At 38.9% G+C, this 24,803-nt stretch overlaps 1 protein-coding gene across 3 annotated transcripts in view; it reads right to left on the bottom strand.

Annotated features, from left to right (window-relative positions):
* PEX7 (peroxisomal biogenesis factor 7) overlaps positions 1 to 24,803 on the bottom strand; it is a 50,429-nt gene that overhangs the window by 5,170 nt on the left and 20,456 nt on the right. For all 3 annotated transcript variants that reach the window (XM_055809876.1, XM_055809875.1, XM_055809874.1), the window contains 4 exons: positions 24,670 to 24,776; positions 24,161 to 24,274; positions 19,928 to 19,983; positions 9,911 to 10,010 (listed from right to left, as the gene is read on the bottom strand). In XM_055809876.1, coding sequence (XP_055665851.1) covers positions 9,911 to 10,010; positions 19,928 to 19,983; positions 24,161 to 24,274; positions 24,670 to 24,776 — 377 coding nt within the window. The remainder of the gene's footprint in view (positions 1 to 9,910; positions 10,011 to 19,927; positions 19,984 to 24,160; positions 24,275 to 24,669; positions 24,777 to 24,803) is intronic.

The following is a 24,803-nucleotide window of genomic DNA, read 5'->3' as shown; positions in this document are numbered from 1 at the left end:
ACGGCATAAAAAAAGCCACAAGTTCCTAAAGTTTTTGTTTTGATTAATAAAATGACATTACTAACAGGCAAAGACAATCCTGTGGAAGGATGAAGGACAAGGGAAAAGTGAAAACAGACTCGCATATTACTTGCATACTTGGTAAGAGTCCTCGCCATTAGGAACATGAAGGCATGGAGCTTTGTCTTTCTATGAAAATGTTCACTGTCTTGGGGCCAATTTTTACTCTCAGATTGAAACAAATCTCACTGGTTTCAGTATTAAGAGCGTACATGATTTAAACCTTTTTTCTTTTTTTTAAGCTGACAGTGCAAACAGAGTAGAAGACAGTTTATTTCAGCTGCAAAGAACTATATAAATTATAATATCTTTATACTAATGAATATTTTGGACACCCATATGCCATGCAATTTCCATTATCATTTATGAATACTAAATTGTTCTTCTAACTATAGAATAAAATTCTACTATAACAACTTTCAAGTATCAGAAATTGCAGGGAAAAGGAGAATAACTAGAACTTAACTGTAAACCAGGAAAATTCTACCTCACGCTGACTGGTAAATCACATCAAGAAATAATGTAAATATGAAAAGCATACTAAACCTGGTGATTTTAAGTATACCTAAAGCTACATGGGACAGAGGCAGTCTAACAAAATTATATTTACTACTTGTCTCTAATGCTTTTATTGTAGTAGCAAAGTTACAGTACTAGTATATATGCTAAGGGTACTGTACTGTTATCACTGCAGAATAATTATCATGCCAAGTTATCTGCCGGTAGAGATTTAAGCAAGTCTATTTGAAGCACATAAAATGGAGATTACTGTATTTCCTTTCAAGTAAAGCCAAAGAGCAAGCAAACAAAAAAATGCAGTCATCACAGAAAGCCGATTGCTTGACTAGAAATTCCTATTTTAACTCAAATGAAACAGCTATCCTGTATTTTATTGAAGTGTTTATCCTTGTCTCAGAGTATAACAATGTTTCCCACCAATTGATTTAATATTGATATCCATCCATTTATCAAAGCCATTTCCATTGACTCACTAACTGATTTACTCCTCTGACAGGCCCTCTGTTTCTTATTCATCACAATCATCTTGCTTTGCTATAGACTGAGACTTTGCCAGCACCCAAGGGCAATCTGTTCGGTCTAGTACAATTACCTGCATGACATTCTGCCTCTTTACTGTTCAGAAGGAAGCAAGAGAAAGCTCCCAAGTCAACAGCTAACTTTTTTTTTTTTCAATATTTGAAGGTGTAATAACCCCCCAAGCCCTAACCAAGATTAAACACATTCAAAAGAATAACTAAAAACTTTGAGTTCAGTAGTTCCTTTATGAAGGGGATTAATCAGAAAATACAGCCCTCTCTAGATTAGTAGTTCCAGAAGTATCTTGGTGCCATTCACCTTCCAGAGTGCTCATAATAAATCACTGGATAATACGCAAAACGTGTCTGAGAGAGACCTACTCTCCTCCACCCCATCCCACTTTCAAATAAAACTAATTAAGACCTGTATTTTTTTCTGTAGAAGAGACAACAGGAAAAGTATTCAGTTCTTCTCCCCCATTAATGTTGGTGTTTCCCTTCCTCTTGTAGTTTCTTATCTTCTGTGTCATTTCATACAGAATTTAATGGTATATCTGTATCATTCTTAGGTATTTTTGAGGGGTCCCGAGCATTCTTTGTGTGTGGGCTGGAGATTAAGTGGAGATAAAGCAAGCTATTAGGTTTGCTACTCATCAAATTACTTTCACAGGTGATCATTAAAACTGATTAGTTAAGCGCATAATGGATCACATACGAGTTTTAAATGCATTGAATACCTATCCAAACCACTTGTATGGCCTTTTGTTTGGTCAACAGTTGTGGGGCTGAACTGCACACAATGACTACCTTTACAAGAGAGTGAAAGTGATGACAGTTTTTTATTTTTATTTAAACACTTTTTTATTTTCAATGTGCGATAACACCATTTTTAAATTTACTTTTGAAAAAACACACATTGGTTTTATTATTTCCAGTAAAAACAAACCCTGGACCAGAAGTTCTTACTAAGATCTAGGTTCAAACTACAGTTATCAGAAACAGATGTTCCAAATACTGCTTAAAAAATGTGTTTCTTAAGGAGAGAAAAGATAAAAGACTCAAGGGGCATTATTCTTCAGATTGCAAAGATATCTCACAAAGAACTGATCTAAAGAACATGGAGCTGTCCCAGAATTTATTTTGTTGCTCTGACATGAGCAACAGGAAGACAACTTGGTAGTCATGCTACGTATTTCTATGAGTATGGATTTCATCAGTAAGATGCAAAGGAAATTGAGATACAAGTTGCAGGTTAGAGAGAAATCCTTGGGATCTCCACAAAATTTATAGCAATTCCTCTGTACTTTATAAAAAGGGGAAAGACATCTCCCCAGCCTTTCAAGAACTGTTTTAAATCAGTAAAGTAAATCATAAGCTCTGTAGAAGATACATTGGAACTGCAAAATGCCTTTCTGTGCTGATACTGACCTTGGTGACCCCAAATGCAGGCAACGTACATGCAGTGAAACTGTCTTCTAATGACCCTATTCAATTGTCAAATTCATCCTTAACTCAGAGTTAGGCTAAGTTATTTCCTTTTGGGATTTAATCACAGATAATCATAAACCAAATAATGTTTTCAGTAACAGCTGCAAAATCCTGTTGTCTTCCACTGAGTTTTACTAGTGCAATTCACTGGGAATTCTCAGATTTATTGATTGTGCAGAAAATAAAATTCACTACATTGACTAAAAGATGAGGCTCACTAAAGTAGGAAGTATTTTGTAGGCCACAATCAAATACAAAGCACAAGCAATGCATTTCTTGAGTAAGAAACTGCTGCCTCCCACCTCTTCCCAGTACTTCAGAATCAAAATTGAAGTGCATTTTCCATTCTGTACACTTGCAGCTTTTACAGAATTGTGATGCCTGACAGCAACCTTCCCAAACAGCTTAGTATGAGACTTCCTCTGATATTGGCAGAAAGTGACCATTAGTCATGAATTAGTTTTGACTTACACAATGAAAGTTTAATTTTAACAGTTTGGGAAAGATACAATAAGCACCAGGAAGAAATGTCACCTCCTTCCCTCCTCCAATTCTGCAAAGGAGTTCAAATTGGTTTAACATTTGCAGCTGGTTAACTTTGATCTTTCCATGCAATAATCCACTCTGAAATTAAGTAAGTAGGATCTCAAAGGATCACTAACTGTGTAACTTTAGTAGCATCCTGGAGAAGGACCATAAAATGAAGTACAGAGAGAGATATAATTACAGCAGTATGATAGCCACAACAGCTGGGTGGAACCTATCAGTTCCTTGGCAATTAGGTGTAAAAGATAACAGCAAGTGATCAAAAGAAAAGAAGCAAAGGAAGTCTCTGTTTTTCTGTACGCTTCCGCAAGATGTGACCACTTTTATGTGAAAGTCAACATTTCTGGGCCTGTTGAGGGTGTACAATTAATTTAAATTAACAGCAAAATACATAGCAAAACAGCATCACTAAAGACATCTGCATTTATATTTGGCTCTACTGGTTAAGCCATCCTCAGCAGCCCCTCTCCTGTCCACTCCCCTGCTTGCTGTGTTGGCATAGCTAATGCAGTATACTGCACAAGCTGAGCATATCTGTAAACTGTACAAGCAGAATAAACCTGTAAATTGAAATTTGACAGATGATCAAAATTTTTTCCATAAAGATGGAAGAATTTAGAACTAGATTTCAGTTGTTTTCAGGGGATGCAGCTAAGTGTATACAGTTTGGCTATGACCTCCCTCCAACTAGTAAGAAATTACAGCTTTCTTAAAATGTTAATGTTAGTGATACTGATGCCTTAAGAAAACTCATGATACCGTCAGTACAGCAGCATTTCATGGGATCAACAGACTGATGCTACAAGGCAGGCACCTCTGCTCAGTTCTATCTGCCTTTGGCATGGCACAACATGCTGGTGATACCCCACAGCTTTAGGAAGAAGGTGGTAGAGGTTCAGGGAAGCTGGATCACAAAGACAGTGTAACACAGAGCATAAGACTGGTTTCATGGGTACTTGCACTGGTATTACCACTGTCTCTATATTATCTGGTATTGTGTGTGTGTATTGCTGTATTGCCCCTCACCATCTCCAAATGCAATACAGAATAACAGAGGCCAGGCCCTTTCTTGCACTGGATACATCCCAGAGCTCCAGGTGCTTTGAAGAAATAAGAGAAACCTGTTTTATGTGAACTAATCTACTTACACAAGGAGGTGCAGGCACATGGAGGGCTCAAGAAAACAAGTTTGTCTCCCAGACTATGTTGACACAAACAGCTATTTAGACAGCTAGCTACCCATTTGTAGTATAATTACTATCCAAACACACAAAACCACAGTAAAAGAGAATCGTAAATGATCAATATTCATGTTAGTTATTCTAAAACCTAGACTTTAACATGCATTCAGATAACAGACAATTTTGGACTAGAGAACTGACATTTGGTTTATCCTTATTTGGTACAGAACAGTTTCCAAAGTTTCCTCAGTATTGTTGAAGTCCTGTTCTAACTTGGCACGTCATAGATGTCTAATCTGCTCTTCATGTGTCAAGTGTTCTAAGCCACTACACTACTTGCCATCACTTCCATTGACAATCACATATCCTTGCAATTTAGGAATAACAGCATTGTTTGTAACATAAAAGTATAGAGAAATGGAAAGATTCCTCTTCTGTTTCCATTAGATACTTCATCACGGTCCTAGCAATAAGATAGAAAGCGTGGCTCAGTGAAAAACATTATTTTATACTTTCCATTGGCTGCTTTACAGAGATCAGAACAGACGTGAGGTGTAGGCTGAAAAAGGTCATCAAATAAAATTCAGACCTTCGTTTTTTCTTACATTTGTGTTGAGCAAAATACAGCTTTAGAACTACAACAGAAAGGGTTTGGTATTTTTTGTCCATCACTTAAAAGAAATTCATGGTACGTTTGTATTTTCTATTCTCTATATACTTATTAAAATAATTTCAGAATCAAGACAAGAAGTGGTGAATGTTCACAGTTATCTGTATTTTTCATCCATGTCATTGACGGATTGCCTAAAAGACATTTAAAATTAGTTCATGACTGCCATGTAACATTCGACCCCCAACAGAAGAAAAAGGCTGCTTTTAAATAAAGCTGCACAAATAATACCAAAATAAGTTACATTCATGCTTAGATGTTATAGGTAAGCACAGCAAAACCCCACTAAAAGCTAGGCTTAAAGGAGTATTATACTTTTAATTCATCAGAACATTCACAGATCACATACAGGGAAAGTAAGTATCAGAAGAAAAATAAGAAACCCAGTGAGCTACAGAGTATAATTCCAGTATATGGTCTAGCATTATCAGCCCCTAGCGAGGAATGCCATATATCTGATTACCATTTTCATATTCTCTACATAACTATCTAGTGTATATGGAAAGGAGCAAACTTTAATTGTTTTTCTTATCCCAAAATTTTGGAAAGAACTAGCATGTCTGGTCTAAAAAAATTGCATACTCTTCATACTGCTGACAGGGTAAATGGATTTGTTCAGTTCTGAATACTGTACACCATTACAAATTCAAAAGATATTTGGTGCTTAGGGTCTTGTCACTGTTCTTGTGTGTATCAAAGATACTTTGGCTGAAAGCTGGAGTTGGGAGTATTTTCTCCTAGGCAACCTGCCTTGCAAGCTCTCACATCAGCACTTGCCAATTTAACAGAGAAATGCCCCGAGTATCATGAGGGCCATTTCTGTTAACGCTTTGCATTGTAAAAGACACATTTTTTTCTATGCACCTGAATGTCTGTTTGTTAGCTGTCTGAAATGGCTGTGAACCTGACCCAACATTATGGTGGGAAAAAACCTGCAAACCGAGGAACAGTTGATTTTATTAAAATGCAAAGCTTTCAACAAACACTCACTTTATGTAGAGGCAGATACTCCAGAATCAATATCAGAATCTTATTTAAGCACAAAGGAGTTTTCTGTTTTATCTAAATACTACTTACCGTCACGACCTGGGACCCAATCCTTATGGCCACATCCCTCTCCCACATGCTGCCTCCCCTTACCAGGATACTGTACAAGCAGCAGCTTGCCTGCATGTACCTACTCTCTGTCTATGGATTCTGTTCAAAGCTTGAACAGTTCCACAGGAATGTCTTGCAATTCCTAGATCAGACCACAGCAACTATTTCAAACACTTTTGGAAAGTAGATGGCTTTTTTCCTTGACATGTAAAAGCTACTTTAAAAATGCTTAAGTTCATTGGACAAAGCCAAAGAAAGTATCGTCTGGCTAGACAACAAATCTATCATTAAGAATGTAAGCAAAGGTTAATGACCAGAATGGTACTTAATTTGACTATAAATGAATAGCTTGTCCATTATGAATAAAATACAGTGCATGCATGGAGGAGGAGAAGCAGTTCAAATCTCGAGTCATAACTCCTTATAAAGCACACAATGAAAATCACAAATCATACAAATGCACGTAGAACAACAATGAATGGGGATCACTATCAGGTCTCGATAGAGAGAAGACATGAAGGAAGCTACACACTGGGATAAGCAACAGAAAATTCAAGCAAATAGTCTGTGTTGAATTGATCTAGAAGCTAGGGAAAGGTTGCAAGTGCTCATACCGGAAGCAACCATTCAGTAAGTGTTCATAGAATCACGGAACGGTTTGGGTTGGAAGGGACCTTAAAGATCATCTAGTTCCAACCCCCCGCCATAGGCAGGGACACCTTCCACTAGACCAGGTCACTCAAAGCCCCGTTCAGCCTGACCTTGAACACTTCCAGGGATGGGGCATCCACAACTTCTCTGCGCAACCCCTTCCAGTGCCTCACCACCCTCACAGTGAATTTCCTCCTTATAGCTAATTTAAACCTACCCTCTTTCAGCTTAAAGCCATTCCCCCTTGTCGTATCCCTACATACATGCCCTTGTGAAAGGTCCCTCCCCAGCTTTCCTGTAGCCCCCCTTTAGGCACTGGCAGGCTGCTATAAGGTCCCCCCAGAGCCTTCTCTTCTCCAGGCTGACCAACCCCAACTCTCTCAGCCTGTCTTCATAGGAGAGGGGCTACAGCCCTCTGATCATCTTTGCAGCCTTCCTCTGGACTGGCTCCAGCAGGTCCATGTCCTCCTTACACTGGGGTCCCCAGAGCTGGACGCAGCACTCCAGGTGGGGTCTCAGAAGAGTGGACTAGAGGGGGAGAATCGCCTCCCTTGGTCTGCTGGCCACACTCCTGTTGATGCAGCCCAGCGTATGTTTGGCTTCCTGGGCTGCAAGCGCACGTTGCCAGGTCATGCTGAGCTTCTCACCAACCAACACTGCCAAGTCCTTCTCCTCAGGGCTGCTCTCAATCCATTTTCCACCCAGTCTGTAATTGTGCTTCGGATTGCCCTGACCCACTACTCATGTCATCAACAAAGACATTAAACAGCGCTGGTCTCAATAATAACCCCCGAGGAATGCCACTTGACACTCATCTCCACTTGGACATCAAGCCGTTGACTGCAACTCTTTGATGCGACCATCCAGAGAATTCCTTATCCACCAAGTGGTCCATCCATCACATCCATGTCTTTCCAGTTTAAAGACAAGGATGTTGTGCAGGACAGCGTCAGATATATTGCACAGGTCCAGATAGATGGTATCAGCTGCTCTTCCCTTATCCACCAACATACACTGTAACCCCGTCGTAGAAGGCCACCAAATTTGTCAGGACCGATTTGCCCTTAGTGAAGCCATGCTGGTTGTCACAAGTCACTTCCCTATTTTTGATGTGTCTTAGCATAGTTTCCAGGAGGATCTACTTCATGATCTTGCTGGGCACAGAGGTAAGGTTGACTTTGCCTGTAGTTCCCCAGGTCCTCCTTCTTTCCGTTTTTAAAAACGGAGGTTACATTTTCCCTGTGTTCTGTAGTTACAGTTTAATTCTATCAGAAGTTTTTCAATTTATTTTAAAAATCAGAATGTTTACAGTTTGCATTGCTGTGATATCCAACTTTCACAATACATTAAATCAACTCAGTAGAAAAAAAACAGAGGAATATTATATCTGTTGCAGATGCCAAGCTTCTGTCTGGAAAGCACATTGGCACGCAGCGTGTATGGATATGCACCCCAGATTTACAGATTTTGTGCATTAAGTCCAACATTGGACTTGTAGAATTTCTGTGTGGAAAAAAATACTTGGATTCATGAATGCCCTAATGTAGATGGGTATGTACACCATTATTTTACTTTTTCCAACATACAAGTGTATGTGCAGCTGTTCGCTTTCCTTTCATTATCTATCATCAATGAGCAGTTACTTGTTCCAAGAAGGGTACTCCATACATTGCAGCTACAAAAGAATATCCACATAGCAGCAACTCCCAAGTTTGACAGGTAAATCATACCAAAAAAAAAAAAAAAAAGTCAAATCTAGCCAGTCAGTCAGAAACACCATCCACTGAGCCCCATTCTGTAACACACAGGATGCTTCGCAACGGATTTATGATCAAGATGTGATCACATCCTCAGTACAAAAGGAAGACAAATCTTACTGCCTCATTCAGATCCATGGCAAAACCCACACCAGCTTCATGGAAAGCTGAACTGGGCTCAGAGTCTGCAGTGATGTAGCACAGTAAGGCCCCAATGTACTACACTATGCTTGCTGCTTCCTCTGGACCTAATTCAGCCAGAATTGTAGCTATGCACTCACCTGGGACAAAGTTTTAGTTCCCAGCAACTGGCCTTTAAGCTGTTCTTGCCCTGCCTTGATGAAAAATAACCTGAACCTTAGGAATTTTTTTTACAGCCTTACAAATTTCCCTATGTGGTTCACAGCATGGCCTCGTGAACAATTACCGCAGCACCTCTGAGGCAACAGAATGAAAGGAACAAGCAACCAGGCAGAAAACTCTTCAAGTTAGCATTTGGCTAGAATGGTTTCATATGCATTAAGCTAAGTATTTTGCCAAATGTACACCTTTCTCCTGTGTCTTTTATGAGTAGCAGAAATTATGATGGTCTTATTTGCTTTGTCCAATCAGAATTCCAATGCAGATGTTACAAGTCATTTTAATTTGGGGTAAAAAGATTATTTCACTGTGAATTAGAAAGGAATCTAGATGCAAATGATATCTGTGGCACTTTCAGTAGTGCACTAGTTATAGTTAACTTGGTGACAGTAATTTCTGTGTGAAAACCACAGGCTTTCTTGTTTTAAAGCAAATAATTACTTCAGTTTTTCTGCCTTTCTTGCCTGAAAAAACACTTCATACTACAAACAACAATCCTCTGTTTACAAACCAGAAATGATTGTAGCAACAGAAGCAGAGGAGAATCCTAGAACCACCAGAACATAAGTAAGTGTCCGTGATAAAACAGGTTCCATTCATTCCTGTCAACAGCTGAGGGGTTTAGAATTCTAACTACATATTAAGCCTCTTCTAGTACTCCAAATATTATAACAAACCAGGTCTAGGTATCATGTGTGACACTACCAATGTTTAACTTGGATATAGAAAGCTCTGTATCTCAGATCATTCTAGGCCCTTCTCTATTAACTTTTCCTTCCGAAACAAAACTACCTCATTTTCCCTGAGCTCACTGTGGCTTCCAGCTATCTGATTTTGCAATTCTGTCTGTCCTGCCCTCCTCTCCCACCCAATGCAAGTAACTGATTTATAAATAAAAATGGACATGAAGCGAGGTTTATTTAATAAGCATTCATCCAGACTCACTTCCAGAAGCTTTCTGCAATCTGGTGACTCTTATTCAGGATCTGAGTCCTGCAGTCCAGCCATGACCCCAATGGCTATAAATAGGCAAGTGAAAAGTAAATTCACCCCAGCCCTTACCTGACCACGGTTGTGAAGACTTAAATCCAGTCCACATGTAAATTCAGTATGATGCTCGACTGTTTCCAGCAAAGGGTTAGGCTTGGAAAAATCCCAGAATCTATAGAGAGAAGGAAGGAGGGAGGGAGGGAGAGAGAGAAGGGGATGGGCGGGTGGGGAATCAAACAAACCACAATTAAAGTAATTGAAAGGCCATTTCAAAAATATAATGCAAGATATTGACAAATCTGTTGCTGCCAGGGTATTTAAAAAAGCAAACTCATCCACTTAGGAAACATAACAAATCATATTCCTGCAAAGCCATCTGCTGATTTGCATAAATTAAACCCCACTGGGCAAAATGATCTTTGTCTCCTGTTGCAGAAACTGAGATCAAAGTTGGCACCAAAGAGCTGCCATTGGGACATTATTAAAACAGAACAAAATGTAGGCTAGAATACTCTTGTTATATTTCTTGATGGCTGAGGAATTTTATGCCTGAAAAATTTAGCAAAATTTATATTTTTCTCTGGTTTTGGTATTGTTCACCACAAGGTCTTTATCTACTGCAAATTACACATCCATTTAGAGATACTGGTCATTCCCAGTCTCAAATTTGAGATTGTGTTCCTGTAGAATAGAATTTAATATTACAATTTAATAATAAATTTGTACTAAAAAGATCAGTTGCATTACATGGTTAATTCCACTAACTTATATTTCAAAAAGCAATTTTTTTTTGAGCCTTGTTGATATAAATGCTTAGAAAATAGACTTCTGAAGTGCTCTACTTCTCTCAGCTGCTGCACCATTAGATGCAATGTCCATCAATGCTGTTAACAGCAAGGATAAGAGAAGTATAAGGGAAGATGGGATGAAAGTACAGGTACAAGAAATCTCAGTCCTGAAAAAAGAGTTCAGGAATAGAACTTTCAAATAGTAACACACTGACAAGACACCACACAATGGCACAAAAGAAAGATTTGGTTTTCTTTTTTGCATTGTATGTACTGCTTAGAAAAGTCCACAGGCTGCAAAGCACAGCACATTTTATGGGCTGGCAGCTGTAATCGAATTTTCTACAGCTCAGACTTCTCCATAGCGCTCAATCATATGCTTTACTTTTGTAACAACCACAGAGGTGTCTCTGCCTTGCTCCTATTGGGGAAAGTGACAATACCTAATAAGAACACTTCATTATCAGACCAACTAAACTGAAAGCACTGTGTGCTCAAACCAATTCAGGTAAAATAGCAAACATTGGAGCCAGCAGGGTCAGTTTGTTTAACATGTAGATGTTATTTCCTTCATAAAGGAGCAGAGTGGTATCAGCACAATGGCTACGCTATAGCAACAACCCTCTTAACTTTTTCCTAGTAGCTGAGATCTAAGATAAACAGCCTAGTTTGCAGGAGAGAAGAGCAAAAGACCATTTCAGCATTTTCATCCTCTCACATTTGTTCATAAGAAGATAAGGAAACAAATCTTTGTTGTTTCTAAGTAATAGTGGTAGCCTTCCTTACCACGTTAGTTGTCTACTAACTCTTGAAAGACAGATGCTCATAACTGAAAACTAAGATTAAAGGAGACAAGTTCAGATCTACAAAAACTTAGAAAAAAAAATCTGATAAATTTTAAAAATAGAAGGGCAATTTGGTGTTTGTTGTATGGAGTCATGCTTGCAAAAAGTCAGAAGGAGTATAGTTTGAGTACTCCAACTTAGTTTAAGTTCCACAGGCTGTCTGGGACTTGTGGGTTTTTGACATAAAAATAACTACTACTGAAAGTCAAAAATAAAAGTACAGTTTCAGGACTGACAACCACTGATGACAAATCAATGATGGCTCCCGTAACAAATTCGCAGTCCAAAGTGAAAAACACTATCTACAGCCCAGCTTCCAAAACTAGCATGGTGACAACAATATTTTCCTTAGAGTGAACTTCCATCACATTCTGAAGACTGAAAGTGCAATGCAGGTTTTCTAAGACGGTGTTTACCCCATCACGATAGCTGTACAGAAAAATGAAGATGCATTCACAGCAAATAGTTGTGCTTGCATTATTTGAATTGGTTGGGAGCATGAACTTCAGCAGTGGGCCAGACAACTGCATATGCTTTTAGGGTCTATTACAGGGTTTGTACAGCCTGTATAATCACAGGTGTGCCACTTAGACGGAACTGCCATTTTTACCTTTATTATGTACATTAAAACTAGAGCTCACAGTGGCAGTCACACGTGCACTGACTGTATACACCCTGTAACCTAACAAGTGCATTTTCTTAAACTTTTTCTCACTGGAACTGTTAAAAGTGTATTTTTTCCCTGATTTCTTGATAGTTTCTTGTTTGTTTTACACATACTTCACAGGCAATTCATAAGCTGCACATATATCACAAATGGACTGCTTATTCTAAACAAGCCATTACGTGAAAAGAAAGTCTGCCATCCTGTGGATTTTGTACTTTGTACCACCCATAGCAATACCATGGAGGTCTGTCTTGCTACATACATCTTCTGTGCTCTACTACCAAAACACTTTTACCAGCCCTCAAAATAGTTTCTCCCACCATGTCCTCCTCCCCACTCTACCCCTGCCTCTTGCCCTTGTGCCTCTACCACTGGCTGGGAAAACGAGGCAGCAAGTACCATTTCAGGTTCCAGTGTCTGTACAAGGTAGGACAATCCATGCGTTGTGGCAGCCTGTTGCTGCATGCTGAGGAGCCAGCAGATCAGCAAGCAGATTAGGCAGGTGGTGAACTCATGCTATGTCTTTTGCCTTCCTTAAGGCAATAGTTTGGATTTCCCTCTCTTGTACGCTCATGAGTTTCCATTAAGTTGGTACAAGCTTAGTAAATTTAGACTACAACTTTCCTGTCAAATCTAATTAAGTTTTCAACAGGTTCAAAAGTTACTTCAGGAAATGATTCAGGGAAAACGCACTGATGGAAGCACAAGCACCACAACTCCACAAGTCCATTTCCTTCTGAGTAACAACAACAACAACAAATTACGTATGAAAGCTTTACTACTGCTCTTAGGTTTCAAATAGAAGATGTCTCCATACGTTATATATTTAGGTGGGTGTGAATCAACTATTTAGAGGCTGATTTGCATAAAAGCCCACTCAATGCTACCATGTACATGCAACTGCATCAGGCAGAAGTCACAGTAGCATATGGATGTATATAACCAAGAAGTTTTCAAGAACGCCACAGAACTCAGTCTACTACATGTGTATCGCACCATTCATTCTCCTGCTTCCATTCTCTAATCCCTGTGCAAAGATAGCTACCTGTAAACATTCTTCCTGCAAACCAGAAAAATTTATGCCTGAGCAGAACTTAGTGTTGAGCTACCCTTGGATACAGGCCAATCAGGGCAATGTTGTTACTTCAGGCATTAACTGAGGACATCTAACTATTTCCACAACAATATCCTTAAGACATTACAGTTCCAGTAAACTATCAACATTATGAAGCAGCTCAGGTATAGATGAAAGCCTTTATTCAAAGTACTATCTTTCATAAGCATCAAAGAAAAGAGGAAGAACTGCTTGAAAGCCAAATCAAATGGAAGAGGATCCAGAAAAGTAATTCTGAAATAGGTTTTACTTTTGAGTTTGTTCCAGTAGCATAATTCTTCCCTAAGGACTGAACTTATATGATTAATTTTGAAGCAATTCTTGCTGAAATGCTAACTTCTTAGTTTACTTCCTATGTACTGTATGGGAAAACAAAGCACACCACTTACACACTTAAGACCCTACTCTAATAGAACTGCATAGGCACCACTGTTTTTTCTTATTGCACATAAGCTGATGTCCTGACAATGAAATCCCATACAAACATTCTTCTATAAGGTAAAATGGCAGATTGCAAGTTATGTTTGTTTCAATTCTTCTTTTATGAACAAGTTACTAGCTTTTATCATATCCTTTCTGCTTCTGAAGATCTAAAAATTTACAAAACTTACCAGTAACTTTAACCCTTCCCTCAAAACAATGATTTAAGAACAACTCTCATCGTCATCATCATGTGCCCATATCCAACCCAAGAATGTATTTCTATCATTACCCTGTTCAGGCATCAATCAAAAATCCTAAACCAGAAACAGAGTGCCCTGAAAAATGGAGCATGCTCACAAAATGAAGGTATTTCTTGTCACTAAAAAGTTCAATCTGATTTAAGAAATGCAAATGAGAAACTCAACTTAGGAAGGTACTTGCCTTCTCTAGTACTTTTAGCTTAAATCAAATCAAGGTGCAGCCCAAGATATAGCATCATGTGCTACTCTAACCTGGAAAGATAAAGACATGAGCTTACCAATGGGCTGGTTGGTATACAATAGTAACAACTTCACTGCTGCTGATACACAGCAATTTAAGTGTAGTTATGAAAGTGAAGTTATCCAGCTTACTCTTTGTTCCCTGATTTCTCTCCAAAACATGAATTAACTAGAAGGGGACACAAATCCCTAACTTAGAAACACATATGGTCTCATCAGAGCTTCTAAATATTCCCCATCCTTTAGGATCATAATTCTAGGCTGAAGCTTCAGTTCACTTTGACATGTCCCACTCTTCATTAAGATTGAGAAAGGTCAGTTGGCTAAAAATGGGTAAATCAGATGCCTGAGAAATACAGAAGTGGTTGCCACTAACATACAGATAATACTGTAGGTATGTGTAGTCTTCTCAATACTTGTTTCCTCATCTGTCCACAAAGAAACCTAACTTTGCCTTCCAGACAGACAGGATACCTTTTGTAGAGAAAGGTTTAAAGGTATTTGTATGCCAAAAAGAATTAATAGATAACTTCACAATCAAAAAGTAAAAAGGGTTACTCAGAAGAAAAAATATGCACTTTGCATAAGAATAAATATTCAGATGCTGCCACAGTTAAATATTCAAGTATAAATACTTGAAGGTTTTAGTTACAAATATTTAACATTTATATAGACCTGTTTATTAAGATAAATGAAAAAATACAAATATCCCTTTGCTGTATTCTTCAACAACATTATAGCATTATTCATAGCACCAGAAAATTTGTTTTCATAGATAAAAGGTATTAATCTATTTATGAGGTTGTATCATTTGATGAGTAGCTCCTGCAGCCAACACCTTCCTCACTTGAAGAGAAATTCCATCTCATAATACTTATTTCACAGAAAACTAGTATGTACAGGCAGGAAAATGCCAGTGAATTCAAAAAATACAATAACTTGGACATTTGTTTATATGTCAAAATATTTACCATTAAATTGTTATTCTTTTTTTAATCCAAAAAGAAAATATGCAAGAGAACAGAAATGCTTTATGCTGGTCTGTGAGTGTCTTTGACTAGCTCTATAATTGCAAAAACCAGTTAAATCATAATTAAAAAATACAATCAGTTTTGAATTTTGTTAGTTTCATCAGATGTAACGCCCAAAGCTTTGACTATTACTAGCAACTCTGCTACCAAGAAGGCTTTTTATAATGATGCAGGAACTATTATCAGCTGAGACTTCAAATTAATAGATTCTTCTACTTTTCAGAGTTTTCAGTTTCACACTGGAAACCACCTGTGACAAGCATTTTGTTCAGCGGGAAAACATTTTCCATGTGGAAAGAAAAGAAAAAAAAAGAAAAAAGAGAGCAAATGAGAAAACACTACTCATCTTTTCACCTTTAAGAAAAAAGAAAAAAGACAATGATCATTAATTGAAGTGAAGAATAGTTTCTTTTATGAGCAGCATTATTGCAGTAGTTCTCAAGATTTCTTTGTGATCCAGGCTACTGAACCGTACATAGTGATGGAGAGCTGGAGATAGTGGATTACCTTAAAGAATCTTGCAGACATGATGTCCAGTATAGTACAACTTTCAACAAAAATCCCCTTTTGGCCTCAGAGGCAAGCTTCTGTGAATACATTTCAAGATCTGGCCTGATACCAGCTTAATGAAGTTCTATAATTTATCAGATCTTCTGTTTAGACGTTGGTGAGCCCTGTCTGTGCCTAATGCACCAAGATTTTTTTTTTATACTGAAGAGAGTCTAAAAATATAAAATAGTGATTCCAGTAAGAGATGACACTGATGTTCTTTCAAACTGAATTTTGATGGAGATAACATTTAAGAACATGCACACAGACCTAAATAAGTCCTGGAAATGTTACAGTACTTTGTGCATTTCCTGGCATTTTAACAATTAATTTGTGTTAAAACTGCTCTTTAATTAACCTACATTTTTCCTGAACTCTCTCAAAGAGTAAGGAAATGGTATAGAAAAAAAAATTCTCAATGATGCATTTACTAGACAGGGGTTAAATCCAAATCACTATACTCAATTATGTAAAAACTTGAGTTCAAATCTACACTCTCTTTTTATTAGCCCCCACTATGAACTTGGCATTTAAACTAGTTTTCAGTAGCTTGGCTATAGTGCACACATGCAATCATACTGTTTGCAAAGGATGAAGCTAAGCATTAACTTTGCTTTCAACCTACTATTTTTTGGGTTTAGATATCCAGTTAAAATTATGTGCCAAGCTAGCTGTTCTACCCGAAACAAACAAAAACCCTGCCTCTTCCATAGGAGTTTGGTAGTCTTATCTAAAGTTTGCATTTGTTTGGTTAAACTATAAATCTTCAGTAACATTTAAGATTACAGAGCTATGCCGTACCTAGTTATCTACTCTATGTTAATGCTTACAGACAATTCAGAGCTTGAAACAGAAATGTTAAAGAAAAAAAGAACAATATCATAACTAAACTGCTATTAAAACAACACTGCTTGTATCAATTAATCTGTTTTTAAAGGACTGCCATACCATACTGTTCTATGAATTATTATCAAACGTGGCTAACAAGTTACTGGCCTTGAGAAGATTTAACAAGATCCAAAATGAGTATCATGTGCTGGATTCCCTACTTCCACCTTTTATATATGTATCAAGTATTTTTGTTCTTAAGTTGAAATGTATGTGTATATAGTCATGTTCACCTGTCCACATGGTGTGTATATGCATGTACATACATGACAGCATGTGTGCACATATGTGCATGCGGAGTGTATTGTGCATCCAGTCAATCTCTAAACATTTCTAAGTGAACTTTACTTCTTACTGTGAGCTACGTTCCTTCCATGTAAATGACAGTACAGGGTACATGGCAGAGGTACAACATAGTTACTATATTACAGTCTTTAAAAGAGATGTTCCCAAACTGTTGTGGTAACAAGTTTCCTCCATTATACAGAATATTCTGCTTGTGCCACCTTTTTTCAAATTCTTTCACCTGGCCTTCTTTGTTGTTTGTTCACTCATACCAAATGCAGCAACTAGTAGTTTTAGAAAACTGCTAAAAATCTGTATTTCATCTCTTCAAACCTGCCCTCTGTCCCTAGTCACAGAAAAATAAATAAATGCCTAGAGTGGCATTTTGTGCAAAGGTCCCCAAGCTCTGCCTTTACATACACCCTGATATATGAGCTAGTGCTCATCTTTACTGACAGTTTCCACATATGAAAATGTCAGAGCTGAAATTGCACTAGATTTCAGTCCTGCATGAAGTGCATTAGTGCCAAACCTGAAGGACATATAGTTAGTGTCAAAAATGGGAAGAGATGACAACACAATCAAGTCATTTCACCACCTCATCTTCCTAGACTTTCTTTCCTGAGGAGCCTTTATCTACTGCAGCTCTCCAGTCTGGTGAGCAGTTCCACCGTCTCCCTATAATCCCCAACAGGAGAAGCCACAGCTCTGCCAATGCACATGGACTTCTAATTCCACATCTGTCTCCTCTGCTGTACACAGGTGTCGGGCTGATTTCACAGGGAAAGTGCAAATGCCTCTGGCATTATGCTGTACCCCACACCCTTCTCTGATCCCCATGCTTTCACTTTTCTTCAGGTTGTGGTCATTCTGCCCTGACATCTGTCGTTTAAAACACTCCTCACTGGGTTGGCAAGCCCATTGGCAAAGATGCTCTTGCCCTACTTTGCCAGATGGACCTTATGCCTGCCTTGCAGTACCCAATCGCTTAAAAGAGGACCTAGTGGTTGTAAAAGACAAAGCTGTGCTTATGATACCAGCTATGCAGCCGAGTGTTGCTTTGCTGGAGATGTCCTTTCCTACCTGAACCTTTCTCCTTCACTGTCAGGATCAAGAACACCACCACCTGGGCCCTCAGTGCCATGTAGCCAATCTTGATACATTCGTGGTCACCTCCTTCAGTAACGTGAGAACCCATACAGGTAAGTGGGAAAAGGCAGTGTTCTGAATCTGGACCAACCCTAGCAGTCTCTCCACAACATCCTGGACCTCAGCCCAAGGGAGGCAACAAAACCTTCCAAGACATCAGGTTGGGTTGACAGACAGATACTTCAAGAGGGAATGCACCAGCGGGCAGTCTCCAGTGATGATGGGCATTTTTTCTTTCGGTGCAGACACTCTGGCTCAGCTGACTCTGACACCTCCCCAGACCAAGCCTGTTCTTGCTCACCCATTTCCGGGGCACTAAATCTGTTCTCTACCTCCAACTTGTGTTGCCAGAAGTCACAAGTTTCCAGCCTTCGCCATCAGGGGAATCTTTATCCTTACCCTCTGTTCCTGAAGAATAGTCTCTAACTGTCCCTCCTTCCTTGCACTGTGGGATTTGAGCTCTCACCTTTGAAGGATACCTGTGAAGACCTTGTCAGTCTTGCGTTCCCTATCCTTGATGGTATGCAATCTGTTCATCTCCTCCTGCAGCTCCTTTACCCCAGTACCTCAAAGAGAACACATCTCCCACAGGTGAAGCCACCATCACGCCCAGTCCCAGGAAGAGGCACCAGACGCTCCCTGCAGCCTAAGACCTGGAAGGCAACATCCTCGCCAGTGCTATCATGATTGAGGACTCAAATCTGCCAAGGATAACTGCTCCAGCAACTGTCTCCCTGTGCAACGTCTCCATTGTCACTGTACAGCCTCAAGCAGTCCCATGCCATCTGCAGCAGAGCTTCAGAGCCCCTTTGCACACCTGCGTGTTTCTGTTAGCTGCATTCTGGGAGCTGCGACCAAGAGCTTGGATCAAAACAGTATTCCAGCTATACTGCTCTTCTATACAAGACATTATACAAAATTCCCACAATGCTTAACACACTAACTTCATGATGCAACTTAATATGATGTTATGGCACAAGACTATATAGATTTTTGATTTAGAAACATGTACAGGCACTGAGAGTTAGCAAGATTTCCCTTAGAAAACAGAACATTTCTGTGTCTGTTGTCAGATCACGTAGGACACAACCAGAAGTGATGTTAATTGGGATGACTTGGGGGAGTGGAATAACTTCGCAGTCACTTGTGGGGGAAGAGAGCTTCTCCCATTTGTAAATCTACTGCTTACTATATCCAGTCTATGTTAGAAAATTTAAATGTAGATGAAAGAATGTGAATGAAATATTCAGTAATGTGCTTCATAGTTTATTGACATATGACGCTGTGGATCTTAGAGAAGTCCTAACATGAAGTTAAACTTCTTTGGGATTTTAATCAGCTTTAAGTCAGTGGTACTATAAAATCCTTAGCAGTATCAGATATACTAGGTAGCCAGGGGAACTTGCAGAAGTACTGTTTAAAGAACTTGAGCATACACACTGTGGAACAATACTCAAGCTTCCTCAGATACTGGTAGGACAAAAACTTTGTTCATAAAAAGCTTAAATAAAAATATGTCAGGGAAACTTACAAAGTTACCCACCTACATTAATATAAGAGGCTATTACCTTCTTAGCAGACACTATCACAGCTGGATGCAACTCCATTCAGCAGAACGATGTGAAAAGGATTACAGAAAGCATCTGTCAGAGCAGATATGATTCAGAAGAGTGACTGAGCTAGCCTTTAAGTGAAGAACCCATGCATTTTCAACATAGCTTACAAAGAGAAAACATCCAATAGCAACATTAACTGCACTTCAGTATGTCCACTCTAGAACTATCTCCCGTTGCAAGCCACATTAAAATATGTTATCTTTCCATTTGTATCCGATTAAAAAAATACCGTACCTCACAGTAAAATCATAGGAGCAAGACGCCAATAAGGTTGCATGGAATGGTGAAAACTGCAAGAAAATGAAACAGAACAACTTTTAAAGTAAAATCATTGTGAATGTATACAGACTTATAGTAAGTAGAAAATTACCAAAGTTTAACTATATTAACTGTTTTGGTACGTACCACATCACAGACTACATCAGCAAATTTCTCCATTATGCTTCTAATTACAAAGAATGCTCTATGGGATCCTGCTTTGGTTTGATTTCATTACAGCAGTACCAAACAACCCTGCTGTAAAGTTAAGAAGTTTTAGGACAGTCATATAAACAGTCATTAAATTCTGCTTTTGGGTGACAAGTTGAGTATCATCTCATTATATAAATGTTTGAGAAAAGCCATGCGACCAGTTTATTCTTTTCAGAGAGAGAAAATCTGGGCCGTACTGAAGAGAATGCAAGGTATATTACTGTCATCAATTCCACATCCTAAGATTTTGAAATTATTTACAGAAATGGGAAAATTGGAGATAAATTGAAAAACTGAAGGCAGCATAACCTCACTTCATAACTTCCCTGCCTCCTGCAGGGCATTTAATGGGACACACTCTTCTATGATCTCTTGCAGACAGGTCTAAACACTGCAAGCAATAAGGATGCAGTTATGTAAAATTGTTCACCTCGGCTCCAGCTTTTTGGCAACCCTCAATTTCTAACCATTTTAAGGTCAGTATTTCTCAGCAGGAAATACACAATTCATTGACATAACTTCAATTTGAAAAGCAGGTCCCCCACATCATGGTTCATAGGTAAGATTCTTCCTGCAAGACTTCCAACACTATTCACTGCTACTACGAAGTCAAAAGTTAAGCCTGAGCTATTGCCACAACTGCCCAAGCTGCCAAGACAGCAGTGTATGTTGTTGCCTGCCGAACCCTGCTGACAGAGTTCTCTTTACTGTAGCAGAACTGAGGGATGTGCATGCTTGAACTTTAACCTCCTCAGATTTCCTATAGTCTTTCTGGAGGGGGGTGTGGAATCATAACAAAACATCTTTCTCTTCTGTATCCCAAGAATATGAATACTGAAGAAGTAGTCTGATGGGCAGCAAAACCCAAAGGCATGTTTCCTGCATGCCCCCTTTGCATCTTTATCCACGTAGTTTCAGATGAAGCAAAAACATCTTGTCAAAGTTGAAAAGCTGTCATAACCTTAAGTATCCTAGAAACTTACCTAAGCAAACTCTGTCAATATACTTAGCAGAGTGCCACACATACAAGTTGAAAGAATTTGCACAATGTCTTTCTGCTACAAAGTGAAGATAGTATTTTAAAATTCCGTTCCACTCAACTGTGAAATAATACAACTTTATCACCTGAACAGTTGTATACAAACAGAAGAGACCAGCATATCACCCAGCCTGACCTCCAATATTTCATAGATAATTCACCCAAATATCTTCAGGTAAACTCAAAAGCCATAACTACCTTTCAGTATAAGAGATTGAAGTCAGCTAAGAATATGCAACAGCCAAATGCACCAATGAAAAGGGCTCCAGATGACCTCAGTGTGCTGATAATGCCCTGTACTGCAGTGAAAGATCATGAGAAATCTGCAGGAATCCTGACAGTATCATGTTGGGTAGAATTCCTTGCCAGCCTCAGATCTGACAGTCAATATAACCCTGAACAAGTGAACAGAATACAAAAGACAGACAGCTGAAGAGTGTGATTTCATGGTTGGTTTAAGCCAATTTAAAAATGCACTGCTGCCAAGAGTCATGGCCTTCCCTTCCCTGTCCACTTCAGGCTGCGTGCTCCTGCCCCCCCTCCTTTGTGTCAGGGCTTGCAATTGTGCAGTTGAGCAACAAATTGAGACAGCTTAGTGATCCAGACAGAAACTAGTCACTTTTAGGGACAGGATTTTTACTCGGAGCAATCAGCTGAGTCAGCTTGCTGCACAGCTTTGTAATTGCTAGTGTCAACACAATGTAGGGGGGAAGGGACATGAGTAGACAGCTGCTTCTATTTAAGTAGCATCCAGGTCTCTCTACATGTAGTGTGACTGGTGAGTTGTACCACACAAGTGTAGATATGCTGCCCCACCTCTAAATGCTGGCCCACATCCTCTTACCTTATGTCCAGAGGGACCATGTCTATCTTGAAATGGGAGCTATAAAATCCTGCTGAGACGGAACAGAAGTCACATGCATACACAGCCTCTCCACCGTGTCCTTAAAGCCACTCAGTGAACTGATCTCAGAGGCTGGTGAAAAGAAAGTTCTACTGCTGGCCAACTCATAATAATAATTTCAAGGCATTTTAAGAAAACAGGGAGCTTGATGGACCATAAAATGGAAACTCAATTGAGACTGTATAAGAATATAAAAGATACCCTACACAGTAAGGCCAACAGTCTTCAAGCCTAGTGCTCTATGTTTACATGGCATCTTTCGTATTTTAGTTTGTACTGATCACCTCTGGTCCTCTCATTAAATATCACTGAGAAGAGTCAAGCTTTGTCTTCTCCGTTTCCCCCAATCATTCATACACAGTGATAAGATCCTCCCTAAGCTTTCTCTTCTCCACACCAAACCCAGCTATCTCAGCCTCTCCTGGTAGGACAGAGGCTCCAGTCTCATAACCTTCTCTGCAACCCTTTACTGGATTTACTCCAGTATGTCCATGTCTCCCTTGTATTAGGAAGCCCAGAACTGGACCCAACACTCTGCATGCGGTCTTGCTGGTGTGGTGAGTAGCGGGGAAAGATCACTTCCCTCAACCTGCTGACAATGCTTTTCCTAATGCAGCCCAGGATTATAGAGAATAGAAAAATTAGAGATGCTATCCCTGTGCAGCTTTTCTAGTATCTGTTTATCAACCAGCTGCTATCCATAAACCTGATGACACTGCCTGCCTATGCAACCTCTTCTGCAGAGAGCTAATTCAAGAAGTCTACCATCTGATGTATAAAAGAAGTCCTTCCATCTGTTCGTAAACCCATCTTCTGTAGTTCCATCAAGTTCTATTATCACAGGTTATGGTGAGTAACAATTCTGTGTTCACTTTCTCCATTTTATCAGGAAGATAATGTGCTGTGAATCCCTTAGTGGCAGAGCTGTTTTTTAAAAGACCCCACTAACTGTCAGAGAGTAAGAATATGACAGTCTGTATTGATTAATACCGTATTGATTCATCTGTCTAAATGGCTGTCAAATAGGAGCTGCAAACTTATCTTGTTTAAAAAAGACAAGAAAAAACAAATATGAACACCACTGCTAAATGTTCTTCTGCTATAAAGAACATTTAAGAGAGCCAGATTAGAGCATGGTCATGCAGGAATTAAATTCGGGAAAAAAGACTGGACAGCCACCACCAGTGGGGACAGCATACAAAGGTAGCTGAGATAAGGAAGAGCAGGAGCCTCCCAGGCTATCTGGCTGCAAACAGGATTGATGATATGGAACCACTTCCTTTTCTGACAAATTACAACCTAAGCACAGTAACTTCTAAAGTTGTTAGACACACATTAAAAATTCCAAGGGCACGTGAAGCAAAATACTGAGCTGGGATAATTTTTTTCTGCCAGTTCAGCCGTCCTAGAATACATTAATAAACATACCTGTTCTTGAAAGGCTTTAAAATGATCAGGTATATATCTGACTAATATAAAAAAATAGTAAGAACTGAATAATATGAAAAAAATGTCATTGTGCCTCTAGAACAAATCCCTGTTGGTGGGTGATCTAGTAGTACACAGATCCAGTATAGCCATCTGTAGACTTTCATGCACAAAGTTTTGAAATTTCTTTGAACATTTTAATGTTTCCTTTGTTTACACAAAAATACATATTCACAATGAGTTCTATACCTTGCCTTATGTGAATATTGACCCTTTGCATAGAAACAAAAAGGCACAGCACCATTTAAAAAATGAATTAGCAAAGGTATTTTCTCTATCTCAAACGCCATATAAAATAGCAGAAGTAAACCTCCCAACACTCTCTCAAGCTCTCAAACACTCCTCATGGAAATATACTGACTTTGAAATCTCAGCAATCTGCTAAATATCAAAGTATTCTACAGTGCTGAAATGAAGGTTTCCAAGAACAATCACTACAGCATGTAAAATCTTCAACACCCATTTTATTTTTGCTAGTCATTAGATAATATAAAATATTACTGCTTTCCAGGAAGATTTGTTTAACAATTCAGTGGTGGTCATCAGGGAATAAAATACAACTTACTTTTACTCTTCTGATAGCATAGGTATGACCAAGCAAGATGAACACTGGTTGACGGATGTTCCGCAAATCCCAGCCTTTCAAGCTACAGTCAACTGCACCAGTTACCAGCAAGTTCTGATGATTTGATAAAACACAGATGTATCAGGAAAATGTAATTATTAAATTGCAATGATGTGCACGTTGGCTACAGAAGTTAGATAAATCAAACAATACAGATGAATAAATCATAAATGAGGTCTCCATTGTGTAAAATCAAGACAACAGAGAAATACAATCTGTTTCTCCACTATGGACTATTCTGTCCACTATACAAAATAAAAACCTCCAATCTACTTGAGCCATCCATCTGTTGGAACAACGCTCTTCTGAAGATGTAGTAATAAGTGAAAGCAACAAAGCAACTAGACATATTTTTCTAAAGAGAAGATGCATTAATGTTGCAGTAAAAAGACCCACTATTTAACGAGAGTTCTTCAAACAGGAAACCAGTTGGACTAACAGGTTTATACCTCATCATATTTGCACCAGTCACAGCTCAAGATCTCAGCCTGGTGGGCTGGTATCACAAGGTTGACTTTGGGAGCTTTCACATCCCAAACTCTTAAAGTCTGGTCACCTGAAACAAAGAGAAATTGACACAACA

This window comes from Falco peregrinus, chromosome 7 (assembly GCF_023634155.1).
Source record: "Falco peregrinus isolate bFalPer1 chromosome 7, bFalPer1.pri, whole genome shotgun sequence".
In the NCBI taxonomy this organism is placed as follows: Eukaryota; Metazoa; Chordata; class Aves; order Falconiformes; family Falconidae; genus Falco; species Falco peregrinus.
This window is presented reverse-complemented; position numbering and strand designations above follow the sequence as displayed.